General features: G+C 39.1%; 1 protein-coding gene across 8 annotated transcripts in view; it reads left to right on the forward strand.

Moving 5' to 3' along the window:
* Nucleotides 1–22,522, forward strand: part of PAM (peptidylglycine alpha-amidating monooxygenase) — a 180,562-nt gene that overhangs the window by 138,569 nt on the left and 19,471 nt on the right. For all 8 annotated transcript variants that reach the window (XM_010831969.1, XM_010831967.1, XM_010831968.1 and 5 more), the window contains 5 exons: nt 11,773–11,889; nt 13,708–13,780; nt 14,950–15,160; nt 15,604–15,804; nt 18,365–18,480. In XM_010831969.1, the coding sequence (XP_010830271.1) occupies nt 11,773–11,889; nt 13,708–13,780; nt 14,950–15,160; nt 15,604–15,804; nt 18,365–18,480 (718 nt within the window). The remainder of the gene's footprint in view (nt 1–11,772; nt 11,890–13,707; nt 13,781–14,949; nt 15,161–15,603; nt 15,805–18,364; nt 18,481–22,522) is intronic.

Consider the following 22,522-nt stretch of genomic DNA (forward strand, 5'->3'; position numbering starts at 1 on the left):
CTTTGCTTTCTGCCATAAGGGTGGTGTCATCTGCATATCTGAAGTTATTGATATTTCTCCCAGCAATCTTGATTCTAGCTTGTGCTTCATGCAGTCCAGCATTTCGCATGATGCACTCTGCATAGAAGATAAGTAAGCAGGGTAACCATATACAGCCTTGACATACTCTTCTATTGTTAAACACTGTTTTTTGAAGAAAGCCTTATTGTCTCTTACAGATATCCTTTGAAACTCTGCATTTAATTGGGTTACCTTTCCCTCTCCCCCTTGCTTTTTGCTTCTCTTTGTTCTTCCACTATTTGTAAAGCCTCCTCAGATAACCACCCTGCCTTCTTGTTTTTCCTTTTATTTGGGATGGTTTTGTTCGCCACCTCCTGTACAATACTATGGACCTCTGTCCATAGTTCTTCAGGCACACTGTTATCTAAATCTAGTCTCTTGAATCTTTGTCACCTCCACTGCAAATTCATATGGGATTTAAGTCATACTGGCTGGCCTAGTGGTTTTCCCAGTTTTCTTTAGTTTAAGCCTGAATTTTGCTATGAGAAGGTGATGATCTGAGCCACAGTCAGCTCCAGGTCTTGTTTTTGCTGACTGTATGCAGCTTCTCCATTTTCGGCTACAGAGAATGTAATCGGTTTGATTTCAGTATTGGTCATTTGGTGATGTCCATGTGTAAAGTCATCTCTTATGTTGTTGAAAAAGAGTATTTACTATGACTAGTGCATTCTCTTGGCAGAATTCAGTTACCCTTTGCCCTGCTTCATTTTGTACTCCCAGGCCAAACTTGCCTGTTACTCTGGGTATATCTTAACTTCCTGCTTTTGCCTTCCAATCCCCGATGATGACTATAACATCTTTTTTAGGTATCAGTTCTAGAAGGTCTTCTAGGTCTTCATAGAACCACTCAACTTTAGCTTCTTCAGCATTAGTGGTTGGGGCATAGACTTGGATTACTGTCATGTTGACGGTTGCCTTGGAAGTGAAACGAGATCATCCTGTTATTTTTGAAGGTGCACCCATGTACTATATTTCAGACACTTTTGTTGATTATGAGGGCTTCTCTATTTCTTGTAAGGGATTCTTGCCCACAGTAGTAGATAAATAATCAATTCAGTTCAGTTGCTCAGTCATGTCCAACTCTTTGCAACCCCATGGACTGCAGCATGCCAGGCCTCCCTATCCATCACCAGCTCCCAGAGTTTACTCAAACTCATGACCATTGAGGTGGTGATGCCATCCAACCATCTCATCCTCTGTTGTCCCCTTCTCCTCCTGCCTTTAGTCTTTCCCAGCATCAGGGTCTTTTCAAATGAGTCAGTTCTTCGTATCAAGTGACCAAAGTGTTGGAGTTTCAGCTTCAGCATCAGTCCTTCCAATGAATATTCAGGACTATTTCCTTTAGGGTGGATTGGTTGGATCTCCGTGCAGTCCAAGGGACTCTCAAGAGTCTTCTCTAACACCACAGTTCAAAAGCATCAATTCTTTGGCACTCAGGTTTCTTTATAGTCCACCTCTCACATCCATACATGACTACTGAAGAAACAACAGCCTTGAGTAGATGGACCTTTCTTGGCAAAGTAATGTCTCTACTTTTCAATATGCTGTCTAGGTTGGTCATAACTTTCCTTCCAAGGAGCAAGCATCTTTTAATTTCATGGCTGCGGTCACCATCTGCAGTGCTTTTGGAGCCCCCAAAAATAAAGTCCATCACTGTTTCCACTGTTTCCCCCTCTATTTGCCATGAAGTGATAGGACCAGATGCCATGATCTTAGTTTTCTGAATGTTGAGCTTTAAGCCAACTTTTTCACTCTCTTCTTTCAACTTCATCAAGAGGCTCTTTAGTTCTTCTTCACTTTCTGCATAAGGGTGGTGTCATCTGCATATCTGAGGTTAGTGATATTTCTCCCAGCAATCTTGATCCCAGCTTGTGCTTCATCCAGCCCAGCATCTCTCATGATGTACTCTGCATAGAAGTTAAATAAGCAGGGTGACAATATACAACCTTGACGTACTCCTTTCTTGATTTGGAACCAGTCTGTTGTTCCATGTCCAGTTCTAACTGTTGCTTCTTCCTGATCTGCATACAGATTTCTCAAGAGGCAGATCAGGTGGTCTGGTATTCCCATTTCTTTAAGAATTTTCCACAGTTTGTTGTGATCCACACAGTCAAAGGCTTTGGCATAGTCAATAAAGCAGAAGTCAAGAACTCTCTTGCTTTTTTGATGATTAGTGGTCTTCTGCATTAAATTCACCCATTCCTGTCCATTTTAGTTCACTGATTCCTAGGATGTCTATGTTGATTCTTACCATTTCCTGCTTGACCATGTCTGATTTTCCTTGATTCATGGACCTAACATTCCAGTTCCTATACAGTCCTGTTTTTTGTAGCATCGGATTTTACTTTCATCACCAGACACATCCACAACTGAGCATCATATCCACTTCGGCCCAGCTGCTTCATTCATTCTCCTCCACTCTTCCCCAGCAGCATATTGGACCCCTTCAGACCTGCGGGACTCATCTTTTGGTGTCATATCTTTTTGGCCTTTTATACAGCTCATGAGGTTCTCACGGCAAGTATACTGGGGTGGTTTGCCATTCCCTCCTCCAGAAGGAGGAGTTATTACTATTTAGTAATAATCCCTAATTAATAGTCCATACTCAAAGCTTTTTTGATATCACATCAATTTTCTTTGCTTCCCTGGTGGCTCAGCTGATAAAGAATCTGCCTGCAATGTGGGAGACCTGGGTTCGATCCCTGGGTTGGGAAGATCTCCTGGAGAAGGGAACGGCTACCCACTCCAGTGTTCTGGCCTGGAGAATTCCATGGACTCCATGGGGTCACAAAGAGTCAGACACGACTGTGCAGCTCTCACCTTCAGTTCTCTTTATGAGTACTGTTCCTCGTCTTTCCTGCCCAACAGCCTTGATCAGCCCTTACTCTTCTACTTAATTATGCTAAATAAGCATGGCAACAAGAATAATAATAACAGTAAACTGTTATCTCCTTTCTCAATTTGATTTCTGTTTTCCTCCTTGTCAGTCCCTTACTTCCGTATAGCTGCTCTATATATGTGTGCTAATAACTCAGTCATGTGCAACTCTTTGCAACCTTGTGAATTGTAGCCCACCAGGCTCCTCTGTTCATGGGATTCTCCAGGCAAGAATACTAGAATGAGTTACTATTCCCTTCTCCAGAGGGTCGTCCCAACCCAGGGATCGAACCCTAGTCTCCTGCATTGCAGGAGGGTTGTTTACTGTCTGAGCCATCGGGTAAGCCCATGGCTACTGTAAGAGACTTCTTCTAGCTGAAAGGAAGTTTCAGGGTGTAATGAAACTTTAACAAGCCTCTTGTCTGCCCTAATGTTAGGGCAGCATGACAACGAGGGCTCTTTAAAGTTTAAATGCCTCCCAGCAGGAGCTGGGTAGCTCCTGCCTCAGTAACCTTTGTTCCTGGGGTGTCTATCTTAAAATCACCACCATGGTCAGAGGCTTGCTTCCTGGCCTCTCTTTTATTTATCTCAGCTATAGTTGAAGTTCTCCTCTGCAGGCCTCATGTCCCATACCCTCTTCAGTAAATCATGGGTTTTATCCCTTATTTTTAGGCACTAGAAGGTATTTCTATTATACCATCTGTCACTCTTCACATGGAGTTGAAAGGGATTTTGAAAGTTGTGTCACTTGGAATTCCATCTGTAGCCAATGAAGGAGAAAACCCAATGCATACTAGCTTAGAAAAAGAAGAAATTTATTAGTTTGTATAAATAAAAACTTTCAGGGTATGGTAGCTCAGATGATAGCACCAGGGTCTATTTAACACATCTTCTCCTGGTTAGTTCCATTCTTAGGCTCAGATTGATCTTCCTCCCTATTTGCAACTTCAGAATACCAGAAGAGACCATCTGTGTCCTTGATAGGTCAACAAGAAATCCTTAAATTGAGTCATTTAGTGTTCTCCTACCTGACTTTAGGTAGGTAGCAGAACATTTTTCTTTCATCCTGAACTGTGGGCAAAGGAATGAAATTCACTCTTTGGCTTAGCCTAAGCTTTTTGTTTTATCTCTGTAATGTGAGAGTAGAGTTGTTATTATCAAAAGCAAGTGGGGGTTTGACAGAAAAACAACAAAATGCTGTAAAACAATTATCCTTCAATTAAAAAAAAAAAAGTGGACTGAGAGTGAGGCTTAGAATTTTGGGTCAACTAGAGAAAAATAGGTTTCATTGGCACAAAATGGGGCAGTAGACATTGAGCACCCAGAGTAGCAGAGGTCCACCAGAGAGCGCAGCTCCAGGCTCCTGCCAGGACGTCTCCAGGCAAAATCTTCCACCGTCATCTGAATTCTTTCAGATGCTTGAATTCTTTCAGAGGCCAGAAATTCCCTAGAATGAGATATACTTCCCAATTATGGGACTCATCTAGATGTCATTCGGTTCTTCATCACATTAACCTCAAATCTGTGTCCTATAACTTCACCTTCATGACAGCCAAATGCAGAGTAAATTCACTTCCATTTATTCATGTCAGTTATTTGCATATTTGAAGAAAGTCTTATCTTCTCCAGACTAAATATCCCATAGGCCCTGAGCCAGTCTTCATGTTAACATGATATTTTTATCTGAAGGTGCTCTGGTTTCTCAGTCTTCTAGTGTTTGGTTGAGAAGTAGCCACAGTGCTTCATGTATTACCTGATGAGCAGCACAGTTAACTTTCCTTGATGTGTATTCTAGATATCTATTAGTGATTGGCATTCACTTTTCTTCAGCAGTCATATCACCTTGTTACTTTGTGTTGAATGTGTAATCTACTGATGTCTCTAATTATATTTCATAAAATTGTGCACAAGTTTTTACTGGAAATTCGTATTTATACAGTGAACACTGAATTCAGCATTTTATTCCAATTATATTTCATGTTGCTAGATTTAGCATTGCTTCCATTTTTACAGATACTATTTTATTCTTAATTAACCAAAGAATGAGCTGTCCCTTCCAGCCTGGTATTAGGTCTGTTTGGTGAATTTGCCTTTCATATCTTCATACATATTGTTTATAAAGTTTGAATAGTTGACTGCTTGGTTTAACAAGTTTTGTCCTTAGAGATGTGGGCTTCTGGGAATCTCCCATTTGCCCCCCAGATAATTCATTCAGAAACCATCTCCTCAACAATGTTTTATGGAATCTTGCCAAGTTTTTTTTGTTTCAAAAGTCTGCTTCCTAACTTGCATAAAAAGCAGTTCAAGATTTGCCTCACTAGTCACCTGAAGTTTCAATTAAGATATCTGCTTGAGGTTCTGCTTCTGTATCTGCAAACTCTTTCATACCTTTAGAATTAATTAGACCTGGAAAATTGAACTTATTATCTTCACATCCAAGGGAAAATTGTAAGGAGTCCTACAAAGAGAACGTCCATAGTCTGCCCTTCTGTCTTATATTGCCGTTTGCTGTTGTGCTCAAGCCAGTTTTTCAGTTTTATGCCACTTTCTCCGATTCTTCTTGGCTATGTGACTATTCTTCTGTCTCTTCTACATCTACAAATTAAATTTGATAACTGGAGGGGAGACTCTCCCAGTCCAGTGAGGTTAATCCTAATAAGAAAAAAACATATGTTTTTGTGGACAGGACACCCAGGTTTCAAACTTGGTTTCTGTTTCCTAGCTCTGAGGCCCGTATCAAGACATTTGAGTTCAGTGCCTCTGTTCTCTAGTCCAAAAAAATGAAGGCTTTAAAATCTTCCTCCTTCTCTTGAGTAACAAAAGTCACTTTGTTAAGTAACACGTTCCCAGTGGCCTTACTGACCAAACAGAGCCTGGTGCTGTGATACCTAGTCTTTTGATATTTTCATCCTTATTTGGGATGTCTCTAGTGCTGGGTCCATCAGGGCATAAGTGGTCACGCTGAGTTCTTTGTCTGCCCACCCTTTTTCCTCCTCATAGGGAATTTTTGCAATGTGTGTAAGAAGTAAATGTTTTAAACATAGTGTTAAATTATATTCCATTTAAAGTCTTTAGTCTTCGTATAGTATGTCTTTGCTTTCCTAACATTGAAGGTATGTTTCCCTTTATTTTCTCACTTGAGAACCTGTGGTCCTTTCTCCAACCTCTTAATTTATATAATTACAACATTATATTTTACTTCTGTCTTCAGTTGCTCTTATTTATTTTGCATTTCCCTTAATTTTGATTGATGGCACAGAAGTTTATTTTCTCTGTATTCTAAATTCTTTTGCGTGTGAATATAGCAATGCATTTCTTTTCAGCCTTATCTAAACTGTTTGATTAGCTGCTAATGTGCAAAATCATTAATGGGGGATTCAAACTGCTAAAATAAAGAACTGATGAATACCAGCCCGCAGGCCTCCATTCAGCCTTTTCCACTGAGTGCTTTTTCAGAGAAGCAAGCAGAGATCAGCAGTGCTCCAGGCACTGTGTGAAATGTGCAGGGTGTTATTATATTCTGTAAAAAGTTAAACGTGGTTGAAATAAAGACCTCTCTGCAGCATATAATGCAGGGTAGCTGCTTTGGAACACTAAATAAGCAGTTTGCTACAGCAACAGTGTATCCAGCTCTATAATCTGACATCCATTTGTGAACTGTTCAAGGGTTACTTTTCTTTGAATTACAAGAGAGTTTATAAATTACTTTATTTGGCAGATTTAATGTGAGTATGTGTGTTGTGTGTGTGTGTGTGTGTGTGACTTTTCCCATTTCAGAATAAAAAAAAAAAAAATGAACCATCAATTCCTTTTATTACTTGCCCTGTGTATCTACCAGGGGCCAGCTATTAGTTGTATGAAGCTCCAGCTATCCCAAGTGAAAGGATTAAGACTCATCAACCAATCTATTGAGTGACAGTGACTGAATATCCCTTGATGCTGCCAGTTTAAACATACAGACATCTGGTAAAGGGTATCACAGAAGATTTTCAATGAAATAGTTGAATCTATGGTGTTGTGGTTAATTCCTTTAAAGCTCTGGTGTCCCCAAGAATTCTAGAATGTTATTATTTGTTATTTATGTTACTGAAATAAATGAAAATACTCAAATGATGCTAATATCAGTAAATTTAAAAACTTGCCTAGTCACTGAGATCCTTAATGGATATGGGGGAAATATAGTAATATTATTATTAATAACCACAGAACTGCATTCCATAGGAAGAGTGGTTAGTTTGAAGCATTACAAAGAATGTCCTCTGTACATGCTAATGACATGGGGCTCATTTGTAATAATTAAAAAACCCTAAAAGATAAATGATATTACTAGTTGTTACATTGTGTATATATAAGATACTAATAAAAAAAACGATAATTTAAGAGATCTGATATTTTCATACATTTAATATTTAATTATAAAAATCTGATTTATTTACTCCAAAATCTGATTTATTTACTCCATGGCTTACTTATATTGTTACTTATTTTTCTTTTGGCTCTTTCATTTGCTATTTCACATTTGTTATAACATCAAAAAATGAATAATAAAAGAGTATGATCCTCAAATTAGTTAATTTTGCATTTTTCCCACCACTAGAAATTTGACATTTCTAGATTGTGAATATAGATGCCCACACACAATTTGGGTTTGTGACAGCAGAACATCAACTACTTGATACATTTTTTTCTGTATTCATGAACAGTGTAGAACAGTTCCATTGATAAAGGATATTTTATGACATGTGCATTAGCTACATGTCATTTGGTATGACTCACATAAGCAGTGAGTCTGGGTTTATTTATATTTTTCCTTGACATAGCTTGTTCTCTTGGAAGCCAAGCCCAGCATTATGGGTCCTTGACTTTGAGCTTACATGACTACCAGAGAATAATTTAAACTAGAATGTACATTTTTAGATACTTAAGTGTCTGGAAAAATAAACTAGAGCTATAAAAAAGCATAATTTAAGATAGAGGAATTCAGCATATGCCCCTGAAGGTGTTGGGTGGGGGAAATCTGCTTTCTCTCCATCAATAAGTTGTAAGAATGTTATTTCCTAAAATAGTGGGACCAGAGATTGAAGACTGATGGTGAATATTTAAGTGAATGACAAGACAGACCAAAGAATACTGCAACCTATTGCTTGGGGAAATCACAAACAAGTAAATATGTCAGGCTTCTCTTACAGTTTGCCGTTTTGCAGATAAGAGATGTGGAATTAGGTATGCCAGGTTGCAGTTTTATCAGGATATACAGCAGGCAGTTGGACTGTCACTGTCATTAGCTGTCATTAGTGGGCCAGAACGCTGCATGTCACGTGGACAGCACTTGGTATGAATTGTGAGGACGTGGTAACTTTCCCTCGTACTAACTCCTAGGTGGAGAAGTAATACAGTAGTGTATTCCACGCCCAAGTAAATAAACTGTAGGAATAAATGAAAATTTTAGGAAATACCAAATGGAAAAGGGTGTCTAAATATAATCAGTGGATTTTCCCAATATCAGTATCCCAGTTATGATATTGTAGTATAGTTGTTCAGAAAGGTACCACTGAGGAAACCAGGCAAAGTGTACATAGAATCTCTCTCTGAGCCACCAGGGAAGCCCTATTATTTGTGTGTGTGTGTGTGTGTGAAGTCATGTCCAGCTCTCTGCAACCCCTGGAGGACTGTAGCCCTCCAGGCTCTTCTGGAGAATACCAGATTCTCCAGTATTCTGGAGAATACTCCAAGAATACTGAAATGGGTTGCCATTCCCTTCTCTAGGGATTATGTCTTGTGACTGCATGTAAATCTACAGTTATCTCAAATTTCTATTAAAAAAGTGAAAACAAATTTTAACTCCTTAAAGTCAGAGAAAACATAATTCTCACGTTGTTTAGATTACCATTATGCCATTAAAAATCGTGAAATGTTTCTGAATAATGAGGAATATGACTTCAGCCTTAAATAATGAATGAAGGGACTTCATCCTGCTATGTGCGTGCATACATGCTGAGTCACTTCAGTCTTGTCCAACTCTTTGCAAACCTATGGACTGTAGTCCACAGGCTCCTCTGTCCATGGGATTCTCCAGGTGAGAATACTGGAGTGGGTTGCCATGCCTTCCTCCAGGGGATCTTTCCAACCCAGGGATTGAACCCCTGTCTCCTGTACTTCCTGCATTGCAGGTGGATTGTTACCACTGAGCCACCAGGGAAGCCCTCATGCTACTACATATGAATGTAAAACTGCAGCATACTATGAGTGTTAGACATGCTGCACTTAAGTTATCCAGTATCCTAGACAAGTTGGAAAAAATTACCATTGATGGTTGAATTCAATAGCTTTGTTTTCTATGAGAATGGTTATGATTTTTAGTACAGAATGTCACATCAAAAAGAGACACATGTATATGAAATCTAGAAAAATGGTACTGATGAACTTATTTGCAGGGCAGCAGTGTAAACACAGACACAGAGACCAGACTGTGGGTGCCGCGGGGGGGCAGAGAGGATGGGACAAATTGAGGGAATAACATTGAAACATAGACATTGCCTGTGCTCAGTCCCTGTTATGTCCGACCCTTTGCAACCCCATGGCTGTAGCCCACCAGGCTCCTCTGTCCATGGGATTCTCCAGGCTAGAACACTGGAGTGGATTGCCTTTCCTTTCCTTATGGGATCTTCCCAACCCAGGGATTGAACCCAGGTCTCCCGCATTGCGGGCAGATTCTTAACCGCCTGAGCCACCAGGGAAGCCCAAGAATCCTGGAGTAGGTAGCCTATCCCTTCTTCAGGGAATCTTCCTGACCCAGGAATCGAACTAGGGTCTCCTGCTTTGCAGGCGGATTCTTTTCCAGCTGAGCTACCCAGGAAGCCCAAACTTACACATTACCATATGTAAAACAGATGGCCAGAGGGACTTGCTGTGTGTCACAGGGAGCTCAACTCCATGCTCGGAGACAGCCTGGAGGGGTGGGATGGGGTGGGAGGTGGGAGGGAGGAGGTTCAAGAGGGAGCGGACATACGTATACCTATGGCAGATTCATTTTGATGTACGGCAGAAACCAACACCACATTGTAAAGCAATTATCCTCCAATTAAAAGTAAATAAAAATACATTCAGATAGAGGATAAACTGTTTGGTGTTTCCTAGTACTAAGAAAGAGTTACTTGTGTTTGCTCATCATTGGTGTCTCCTGATTTATTAATATCTTGCATATTCTTACATTGATTCTAACTAATAAAATTGTATGTTTTAATTTAATAATGATGTCATAATTGTCTTATAAAATATGCTTTGTTGGTGATGTTACTTCCATTTCATCAACTTATGTATTTTTTTTCTGCTATGTGGTTTTAACTACACATAATAGCATATGTAAGCAGTATTACTTAAGTTTTAGTTGACAAAGCTGAATCAATATTTTTTATTCAATTGAATGCATCATTAATAAGAACTACTTCAGGGACTTATTATTATCTTTCAGGGAAAGTACACCCAAAGACTGTGACAGTCAAGAAGCTCAAATAGTTATATGGTGTTTATTTTTAATGGCAAAAGAATATAATTTTGAAATTTTTGTTCTCCTACTGGGTCTCTGCATAAGTTCCATAAAAATACCAACCAACTAATCAATAGGAGTATGATAGAATTGAGCAGTCTGTCGCCTTCCAAATTAAAAATGTTTCTCCATAAATACTTAATGTTGTTCAGATTCTTTTTTTGCTTATATGGTTGAACTACAAAGCTTTAGTAGTTTCTTTTTCACAACCTTGTCTTATTTTATAAAGGAAATTGTATTTATAGGAACATTTATTGATCTATACAGTGACTTCATCTGGCAAAATATATATATATATTTTATATTTTTATGCTCCCCACCCACAAACATGTCTCAACTATGTGCTAATCAGTTAGTTCTTTGCTCTTGAAATGTAAGTTGGCCTGTTGGTGCTTCATATATTTTTCTCTCTGTCACATAAGCTTAGATTGGAAGAACTTGTCTTTGTGATATATCACAAATAATTTTCGAATAGGAATCTAAATAGGTACAATGTCTGTGATAATTATCAATTTAAAGAACGATACTACTAATTCAGGTAGAAATATAAATATATATAAATGTTCACAATATTTTATAATAGCCTGGAAAGTATAGAGTTAAAAAGCAGAAACTGTCATTCATTTTAGTGTTTTTATTAATTATTACATAGATGTCCATTTTGTACTTACAGAAAAGCTGTTATATGGAGAAGGTTTTATGTCTCAAACACATTTTTGTTTCAAGAATCAGTTTTATATTTTTGAAATATTTTGGATGTTCTGTTCTGTGTCCTTGTAATGTGTGTTTGCATGTTGTACCTACAGCAAGTAAAATAGCAAACACAGTTTTGATCACTATGCTTCATCCTTCCGTTCACACTTTCCTTACCATTACACAGAAAGTTAAGTTATACCTCCATTTGTATTTTGAAAGAAAATAGTTACTGAATTTAAACATTTTGAGGAGCTTTTGAGAAAAAATTAGCTTCTTTAAGAGTTCTGGGCAGTGTTTCTCCACGTCTCATGGGCCGTGACTCACCTGGAGATCTGGAGAAAGTGTGGATTCAGATTTGGCGGGTTGGAAACCTTGCCTTCCCCCCTGACCTTGTCTAGTTCCTCAGGCGATGGTATTATATCTGTGATCCAAGATACTGAAGCATGAAGGGCAAAGAGTGCAGTCAGACACGTCTGAGCCCTTCTCTTGATTCCATGTTTAAAACCTCAAGTGAATGAGCTGCGTTTCTCAAGGTCGCTGATGTTTCTGATTGGCTTATTCCCATTCTAATGCCTTGTTTTTTTTTTTACTAGCTCTTTTGATAGCAAGTTTGTTTACCAGCAAAGAGGTCTTGGACCAATTGAGGAAGACACTATTCTTGTCATAGATCCAAATAATGCTGCAGTACTCCAGTCCAGTGGAAAAAATCTGTGAGTTAAATTGCATATGTTGTTATTAATGCTTGTGCTATTTGGTACGAAGTGTATCATTGGGTCTGGCCTTAGAAAGAGTATATTGTACAGCAGTGGTGAGAAAACACAGCTTAAGAAAGCAGGGGACTGATAGAGCCATCCTTTCATTTTCTAAAGAGGTGGTTTTAAACCCTGACTGAACATTAGAGTCATCTGGGAAGCTTCCAAAATTGAGATTCATATTTAGTCTGGGATGGGGCCCAGGTATCAAAATAGTAGTGTGAAAGCTCCCTCGGTGATTCTAATGGTAGTCAAGCGTCAGAGAAAATTGATACACATGGCTAATGAAGTGAGTTGCTGCTCAGCTAGATCTGAAGATTAAAAAAAATTTCTTAAGCGGAGAAGTTACATAACCAAACTCAGCAGCTAGTCACCATTAAGAAAAAAGGCTTCTCTCTTCCCATCTCAAAGTGAAGATTAAACAAATGTCATTTTCAACTTTCCATGGCATGCATAGTTAATTTGGCTTTGAAAGCTGCCCATTATTTGGTCTTATTCCTAGATTTGGCTTCTGGCAGCCAAAAAAAAGTTGGCTGATATTCATGGTCTTTGAAAGAAAGGGGCACCTGCTGACAGAGTGTCCTCGACCTTTGTGGCCTGGCAGCTTCGGGAGCTATACCCTACTTTATCTGCTTAGGCACAGGGAGAGCCAGCTTCTTTAAAAGGCTGGGAGCCATCCGCTTTGAATACAGCTGATTATGGAGATGCTAACAATTAGCTTTTTATAGGATCCTGAGATGGTGAGTCAAGGGCCGAGTTCTAATACCAGCCCCACCACTCATTGTGTTTGAACCTGTCTCTCCAGTACTCTGGCTATCAGTCCGAAGTGTTCTCATTCCAGATAGGCGTTAAAGAGGAAGGCAGAGCTGCTGCTACATCAGCGTGGCCGACAGTGGTGTGTCTGTGTCGAAAGCAAGTCATAACCCTCACATTCGGTGACCAAAAGGGAGATCTAGTTCAGTGTAGCAGTCAAGATCAAGGTGTTACCTTCTTGGCTCCTGAAAACAAAAATCTGTGATGCCAACACTTTGTACAGGCTAGAAGCTGACACATGTAGCTTGTGGATTGTCGGATTTGATCCCCAAAACATTAAGACATTGTCCATGTGTTTGTTAGTTCTGTCCTAGTTCCTTAAGCCTGTGAGTCTCTGTTTACATTAGTTTATGATTCTCTTATCCAGGTCATCCCAACTGACTTGTTAGATAGGTTAACCTTCTCTTACTATTATCTAGCATACCGCTTAACTTTGCTTAGCTGGTCACAGCCTATGTCTGCTGGAAGGTGTTTTCTTTGCGTTTTACCGTCTTTAGTATTAATAATCACTCTTAAAGCTTTTCAGCCATATATTTAATATTAATACAATGCTATATTATTTTGCAGCATACTTGAAGTATTCAAACCGTATAAATCCACATTTATATTTCTCTATACACTTTGTTTTATACACATTTCTTTATGATTTTAGAACTTGTTTTCAAATTGATATTGTTATTTAATATACCATACTTGATAATAAATATTTGTAATTGATATGTATGCTTCATTTACATATTGTTAGAAGATTAGATACCAATTACATTTTTTCACGAGGCAGTCTCTATTAAAATGGGTATTTTGATTTGACAATTCATTTTGGCCTTTTCTAGAGTCATGCAGGTATACATTTATCAGTATATAAATTTATATTGCTGTTACAAATTAATTAGCAGAAAACTTTCTTCTCATGTGTACTTTGGGAGTAATTATATAATTAGGATGGTTATTTGTATTTTGCAGGTTTTACTTGCCACATGGCTTGAGTATAGATAAAGATGGAAATTATTGGGTCACAGACGTGGCGCTTCATCAGGTAATCTTCCATTTGGCATTTCAAATAGAAATTCCATTTGGTTATTCAAATAGAAGTTGGGCTTCCTCAGTGGCTCAGCAGTAAACAGGCTGCCTGCAACGCAGAAGATGCAAGAGACTCAGGTTTGATCCCTGGATCAGGAAGATCCCCTGGAGGAGGGCATGGCAACCCACTCCAGTGTTCTTGCCTGGAGACTCCCATGGACGGAGGAGCCTGGAGAGCTACAGTCCATGGGATCTACTGAGTGCGTACCCACGCGCATAGAAGTTAATGAGGCTGTGCTTTCAGAATGCTCTGGAGTTGTCTGGGTCTTCTTCTGTGACCCAGAAAGTTTATAACAAAAGAATGGAACGGCCAGGTCTGAAATGGTTCATTTAGCACTCAGTGCTCAGGAAAACTTGCCCATAAATGATCCAGTCACCCTCCCGTGTGGGGCTGGCAGGAACCTTAGGGCAAGAGGTGAAACTTCCCCCTACCGAATGTCTAGCTCCCCCGGCCTCCTTCTGAGCTTTCCGTATTTCTTTCCTCTGTCCCCAGGTCTTAGTTCTGTTTTATTACTTTATGTGTTTTATGTATTTTTCATACGCCACCTTAATCTTCCATAAATCGAGACAAGGTCTCTAGTGCATACATGTTTATATGTAAAACAGCAGTTTTTTTGTTCTTTTTAAAGGAAGTTAATATTTCCGTCAGAGTGTAGTCGTAATGTTTTATCCTTAAAGGATAAGCTCATGTTTAATACCCGTTTGATGAATAGGTGGGAAAGAACTAGGAAAACTAGGATAAGAAACTAGAACTCAGAAGGCACCGCTAGCCTTCAAGCATCATCTCAGTGAGCCGTTTATTGCCCTTGTATTGGCTGGGGCACACCCAACTGGTAGCTGAGGAAGAGGAAGTGGGGGAGGGTGGAACAGGGCATCCACGTGCTAGTCTCTGCTCGCCACCAGTGACCTGAAGAAACTTGGGCAGGTCCCTTAATCTCTGTGAGTCTCACTCATCAAATGAAGGAAGCAGACCAGATCATTTCCAGAGTCCCATCCAGTTCTGAAAAGTACCTGCTTGTAAATAGGTCTCTTGAGAGCTGACCTTCGAATTGCCTGAGTCAGGTAGGTGGGCGTCAGTAAATAACCATGCAAAGTGAGTGAGGCTTTCGTTCTTTTTTTGAAAAGGTGTTCAAACTAGATCCAAAGAGTAAAGAAGGCCCTCTGCTAACCCTGGGAAGGAGCATGCAACCAGGCAGTGACCAGAATCACTTCTGTCAGCCCACCGATGTGGCTGTGGATCCAGACACCGGAACCATCTATGTGTCAGATGGCTACTGCAACAGTCGCCTTGTGCAGTTTTCACCAAGTGGAAAATTCATCACACAGTGGGGAGAAGGTACTCAGTTAGACTCTTTATCTCGGCTTCTCATTCTTGGCCAGCATCACAAGGAACAAGAGGCTGGCCATCCCTCCTTTGGGAGGGAATGAGCATGGCCATCCCATTCTTTGGGATGTAATTGTCCCTTGAGTGAGGAAAACAGGGCTTCCAAATGCATCCACCTGGTTGTACACTATCTCTTTCTCACTCACACACACACACACACACAGTCTTAAGGAAGAAAGGAATGCTTCTACCCAAAAGCTTTAAACTTTATCCAAACAGGGAGAAAATCTGTCATGTATTCATGGGCAAAGATACTAACTGCTTTACCTTATTTTTCCCCTGGTTCCAGATATTTAGTGGCTTACTATAGTGAATTTTGAAGTTTAGGAGACTTCAGAGTCAAAGTTTGGGTGATTTTACACATTGTAAGTCTGAGGTTTTTCTTCATTCTGTAGCGTCTCCAGAGAGCAGTCCTAAACCAGGCCAGTTCAGAGTTCCTCACAGCTTGGCCCTGGTGCCTCCCCTGGGCCAGCTGTGTGTGGCAGACCGGGAAAACGGTCGGATCCAGTGTTTCAAAACCGACACCAAAGAATTTGTGCGCGAGATTAAGCACCCGTCGTTTGGAAGAAATGTGTTTGCAATTTCATACATACCAGGTATTTCATTTTTATTTTCTGTGTTTTTTCATACTGCTTTCCATCCTTAAAAAGTGTCTGTATGATCTTCATATGCTCTTATGGTAAACCATTTTAAACTCAAGCACCACTCTTCTTTATACAGAAATAATGAACTCAAAAGATTTAGCAGCTGTTTGTGATGGATTAAAAAAGCATTCCCTTATATTTTTATTTTTTGTTAATCTTGATCATTTGCTCTAGTTATTAAATGATTAATATTTTGTCTTCATACATCATCAACAGATGGTGTATGTTGATAAAGTCAGTATTCAAAATACTTCTGCTTCACATTTTTTTAAAGAGTGATGGCCAATTTTTTAAAGATAAATAGGTGAAGTAAGTAGGGGCTTATGTGTCAGGAGAAATGATCAGTGAAATCTGTAGTTTTTTCTCATTTTCAAAATAGATTTTCTTGACTTAAAGAAAACCAGAAAAATAATTCAAACTTACAAAATAGGGTTTATTTAATTCATATTTTAAAAACAGCATTTCTTTATATCATGAATACTGAACAATTGAAAATATATTTCTAGAATTTATATATGATTTTTGCAATACATTCAATAAATACATCTATACATGTATTAAAGATGCATTACTACATAGTTATCACAATAATATTTCTATTTCTCATGCTACTGAAGTTGCATATGGCTGCTCTCAGGGTTTCCTTGGTGGCTCAGGTAGTGAAGAATCTGTCTGCAATGCAGGAAACGAGTTCAATCCCTGGGTCAGGAAGATTCCTAGAGAAGGAAATGGCAACCCACTCCAGCATTCTTGCCTGGAGAATTCCATGGACAGAGGAGTCTGGCCGGCTACTGCTCATGGGTTCTCAAAGAGTTGGACACAACTGAACAACTAACACACACATGGCTAATATCTTCTTAGGCAGCCCCCAGTTTATGTAAGACACGGAATAAAGGGACTCAAGGGACTGAAACAGGAACACATTGGCTTCCCTAAGGAATAAGTAATTAAAAAGTAATAAAAGACTCATTAATGTTAATGAAAGATAAATTCTCGTGTTGGTTTTTACCTCCTATTTAAAGAATAAGTTTGGCAAGACCATTTACTTAATCAACAAAGGGCCATATAGTCAAAGCTATGGTCTTTCCATTAGTCACGTATGGATGTGAGAGTTGGACCATAAAGAAGGCTGAGCACTGAAGAATTGATGCTTTTGAACTGTGATGTTGGAGAATACTCTTGCGAGTCTCTTGGATTGCAAGGAGATCAAACCAGTCTATCCTGAAGAAAATCAATCCTGAGTATCCATTGGAGGGACTGATGCTGAGGCTGAAGCTCCAGTACTTCGGCCACCTCTGATGTGAAGAACTGACTCACTGGAAAACACCCTGATGGTGGGAGAGATTGAAGGCAGGAAGAGAAAGGGATGATAGAGGATGAGATTGTTGGATGGCATCACCGACTCAATGGACATGAGTTTGAGAAAGCTCCGGGAGATGGTGAAGGACAGGGAAGCCTGGAGTACTACAGTCCATGGGGTCACAGAGTTGGACATGACTGAGAGACTGAGCAACAACAAATTTACTTAAGAAAGAGGGTGATCAAGTTCATAGTGAATAAAAATAAATCAAATATGAGAAGAAAAACATTAGGAGAAAAGAGAGGAAATCTGGTTAAAAAGAGAATCTCAGCAAAAGACAAAGTGCATTATAATTGGAATTCTCTCTACAATGTTACACAGTAGTAACTGATGTTAATAGTGGTGATATTTTTTAGTATGATGTGGTAAAGAACCCTATCCTGAAATCCTTAAATAAGATGAAAAAACTTTCAATACAGGTTTAGTATTCTGTATATTTTATTGTTTTAATTCTTTAAAATATAATATTCAATCATCTGCAGTACTAATCAAAGCATCACAGTTTCCATTTTTTTGGATAAACACTACTAAACTAAGAAATATGATTTACTGCAAAGAGTATTCATTGAATTAGTATAAACATTGGTCTAATTTTTTTAGTTAGAAAAAAATGTCTTTGATAATCTGAAATATGCATCTCACATTTCCAAGGGGTAGTTGTTTAAAATCAGATCATTCTTCTATTTATGCTATAACTTCACTTTCTTTGCCTATTTTTCTCTGATTCTACTTGTAGCTATCATAGATGTTAACATATTTTTTTAAAAGATTTGATACCCTAAAATGATTGCTTTCAATAACCTGACTCTTCCCATAACCTGTTTAGTATATCTACATATATATTCCTCTACCTGTGTCATCTCCTCTATAACTGTGGATTACTGATTTCATAATTGGATTACTGATTTCTACTGGCTTCCTCAGTGGGACAGGCCTTGCGGTTCTTGGTTTTCCTATTACAAGGTTAGCCTCCTAACCTGTCTGTTCCTGATCTTATTACTCAGAGACATCTACTAAGTATTCTGTTTTCCACGTTTGTTCCCAAATGTAGGGTTGACCCTATGTTTCTTGTTTGTGCCCTTTGCACACATGTGTTTAAAAGCCAGTCTTGCGCATATTTTAAAGGAAGGTTAACTGGATATGTTGTCACAGGTTTGCTCTTTGCGGTGAATGGAAAGCCTTACTTTGAGGACCAAGAACCCGTGCAAGGATTTGTGATGAACTTTTCCAGCGGGGAAATTATCGATGTCTTCAAGCCAGTGCGCAAGGTATTCCCATTCATTAACTATGTATCAGTTTTCTTGAGGATAAAACTAAAATGTGAATCTTGGAACTCAATTTATACTTCAGTCATTTTTTTTTAATTTAAAGGTGACGTGGTAGTTTTCTGGCTAGGTGGATGGGAATGCTGTATACTGTGTTTTATTTAGAAACAATGTCCTTGTCTATTCCTAGATGAATTTCACAGATGCAAGTTAATACTATATGCACTTCTAAGGTTCTTAGTAGATCTTTGTACATGATAGCAGGCTTAAATTCACTGCAGTTAGAATATCGAAAATGTAAGATATTTTACATTTTAGATATTCCTGGTTTCATCCAAGTAGAAAAGATACCACAATATGATCAACTGTAATTTTATAGTCCTCAGATTCAATAGAAATGCTGCTTGCTTTTTTAATGTTATTTTAATGTTACTACACTGAGCAACAAGACTTGAAAATAGCACTCCTGGAATCAAGTTCTAGAGACTTGATTTCAGTAAAAGACGCACGTCTAGTTCTGGCCTCACAGTGGTATCCCATGGTTTACTCTCACCGTGCTTTATACCAACACGGCGACCATGCTGTGCTGTGCCCATTGCCCTCTGTCTCCTCAGTTAACTTCTCCGCAGAATAACCGTCAGAATGATCAGAATACTCACATGCACCACCTGAATGTGCTTGGGGTACATCAATTTTAGCCAAAATGCTGCAAATAAGAGCTATTTTTCAAAATTTGTAAAGATTTATCAGCTTCAGTGGGTCAAAATGCAACTTATCATAAGCCACTGGATAAACATCTCCAGACTCAATTTCTTACAGTATTCTCTAAGACACCAAATTTGCTAGCTCAAAAAAAAAAAAAAAACCACTTTACAATGCCACTGTTAGAACACTGACAGCCTGTCTGGGATTTACTAAGCTTCATTCTAAAGGTATTTATTAAGCACCTATCTGTGTCACAGGCATTATACTAGATACTACGGCTATGATAGTGAACAGGACAGGGCACAGCCTTTCCTTCAAATGGAGTTTTAGCAAAACTTACAGGATCCATGTTGAACCAAACTAAATCTGAAGTAAAGATTCCAGTACCAATTTATTTGTTTCTTTTTTTTTTTTTAGTTTCTTTTGATAAATTGATATAACAAGCAAGACTTTTCATGGAAGTATTTCACCTAAAAAGCAATAAACAATCAAATGCCCAATCATAATAGCCCTTCAGAAACAAATTCAGCAGATTGAGAATAGATGTTTTATTTCAGTAGTGTTTCAGCTCTTTATTGATTATCTGATCTTTATTGCTTTGCCACTTGGAGCTTCTCCATATCTGTTGATAAAGAAAGTGAGGGATACTTCACTTCCTGTCAGAACTTCACTTTGTTTTCAAACAGTGTTTGCTTGATTGTTCTTTAACTAATAAAATACTGTGTCAATCGGGATATGAACTTTTAATTCAAATGTGCGTCTAGAGAGCAACACTTACGTGCTAAGCTAGAGGCTAGATTCTAAATAAGCTTTACTGTCATAAAAATATAAGCATCCCTGAATGAAGGTTTCAGGAAGCCTTGTGCCTGAACATCAGTATTCATCAGACATCCCATGATGAGTAAGTCACAATATATGGGTCAGTACAGCAAACTTGAAAAGAGACTCTGACTCCAAGGTGAAATTTGCTTTTCCTTTCAACAAACAAGACTTGATATTACACCAAAACATAGAAATGTATTCTGTGTTGACTCAGTAAGCTGAAACCCATCTGTGAATCTCTCAGACTTTTCATTTAATTAGATTATCATCACAAAGATTAAGGAGAATAATATGGTATAATATTATTACTTACTCTTATGTAAGAAGTGATTTTTTCTTCAAAAGTCAAGTTTTACATACTGTGTCTGTGCCGCTGTTTGCTCTTGTCCACTGCTTGTGCCTTTATGTAGTTCAGATCTCCCTCTTCCATGACGTTCTTTAGGAATGTTTATGTTGGAATATTACAATCCCCATCTTTATCCCTGTGCAGCCGAACTGAGATGGTAGGACAGTAGAGAAGATGAATCTATCAAAAGGTGTCAAAGAGTTCTGAGGGCAAAAGATATATCGTTGCTCTCCACATTCTTCCTCCCATAATCACAGCAAAGACTGGTCCTACCGTCTGCTTTCACACACACCCTTCAGGCTGGAATTTTTTTTGTCTTCTTTATTTGCAAGGCTGCTCATGTGGAAAAGGAAGGAAATAATCCCCACTGCGCAATACCAAAAAAAAAAAAAAAGAAAGAAAGAAGGGAACAGTAACCCCAGATTCATGTTATTTCTCCGACCCTAACTATGGAGATTAAAATCACAGTATTTGACAGTATTTGAGCCTGAGGTTCACACAAGGGAAGTTACCTATCCAAAGCCACACAGGAAGTAGCACACCTGGATCTTAAACACAGATGTTTTATACTTTAAACTGTGTTTAATATTGAGGCCAGGGGACATATTAAATCATAACATGAACCAATTTCTTAGAGAATGATTTTACTTAATATTAAGTAAGTTTCAACTTATTTTGTTTAAAGCACACGTAGTTAGGCTATGGAGAACACAAATTCCTTATGAATTATTAAAACAAAATACAAGCTGTTGAGGGCAGATTGCTCTGGGCTGTGTCACCAGATACCCAGGAGGATGCTAGCATTCTTTCCTCTATAATTTTATTTTGTTAGGGAGAAGTACCTCAAGCGAAGATGTCAAAGCGTAGAGTAGATCTTTAAATCTTTTCGACTCTGAAGTCGTAAAACTTAGCCCTAAATCTGACAACATGTTGTTTCAGTTGACACAGAGCAGTGAAACAATGCATTTAAAAGATTACAGTTGAGTGCCTGTGACTGCAGTAGGAATAGAGGTCTCAAAGTCCCATTCACTAAGCTTCCCCTGAACCCCTCCTGTGGCCCCAAAATATTTCCATTGAACTCTTGTTACCCTGGATCAGTGTGAGAACCACAGACAGAGGTTCACTGTTGTTATAGCCTTGAACTGATGGCCCTTCCAATGAATAGTTCAAACATTGCCCCCCACCTTTGTTCCTCCACCTATTATAATGTTTTTCCCATCAGAAAATGTGAAGCACTTTACAACCGTATTGTTGTTGTTCACTCCTAAGTCACATCCAACTCTTTGTGACCCTATGGACTGCAGCGCACCAGGCTTCCCTGTTTTTCACTGTCTCCTGGAATTTGCTCAAACTCATGTCTATCGGTGATGCCATCCAACCATCTCATCCTCTGTCGTCCCCTTCTCCTCCCACCTTCAATCTTTCCAGCATCAGAGTCTTTTCCAACAAGTCAGTTCTTCACATCAGGTGGCAAAGTACTGGAGCTTCATCGTCAGTCCTTCCAATGAATATTCAGGGTTGATTTCCTTTAGGATGGACTGGTTTGATCTCCTTGTTTGCAAACCGGTTTTTAAAACGTGTTTTTGTAGAGAAGAGGAACTCCCTGTGATTGTCCAGCCTTTTTGCCACCAATCAGGTGAACTCCAAATGAAGATGAACGTTTCCTGACTGGCTGAGGGGATTGCACCAAGGCAGCATTTGGATTCCTGGCTCTCTGTCCTTCTCCTGCTCTTTTGTCGAGCTTATTTGATAGTCTGAAGGAATGTGCCTCCTTGGCATGGCTGTCTCATATTTTTATTTTCAATGTGATAAGTTGTTGCTGATTTTAAAAGACAGTAGTTTCACCAAAGCATGTATTCTGGCCCTTTCTCCGTGAGCTACGAACAGAAGCTTGCCTCCTTAGCGCCCTTTACACTCATCAAACCAAAGTGGACAGAGGCTGGCTGATAAGCCCACAGTCAGGATAATGTTCCTGTTCATACTCACCGATCATCTCTTTAGAATGGTGTACTCATTCTAAGCAGGCCTCCTGGCCTCAAAGGTGAAAATACCATCCACCTCCTGCCAACTGGTGGACACGTGGCACCTTTGAAAGCTTCGGTAGACAGATGGAAATGTCAGCCGCCCAGCATTTTCAGCCTGCTTTTCCAGGAACTAGCCTGGTGACCCTGA

Source organism: Bison bison, unplaced genomic scaffold, assembly GCF_000754665.1.
Source record: "Bison bison bison isolate TAMUID 2011002044 unplaced genomic scaffold, Bison_UMD1.0 scf7180017864533, whole genome shotgun sequence".
NCBI classification, from domain to species: Eukaryota; Metazoa; Chordata; class Mammalia; order Artiodactyla; family Bovidae; genus Bison; species Bison bison.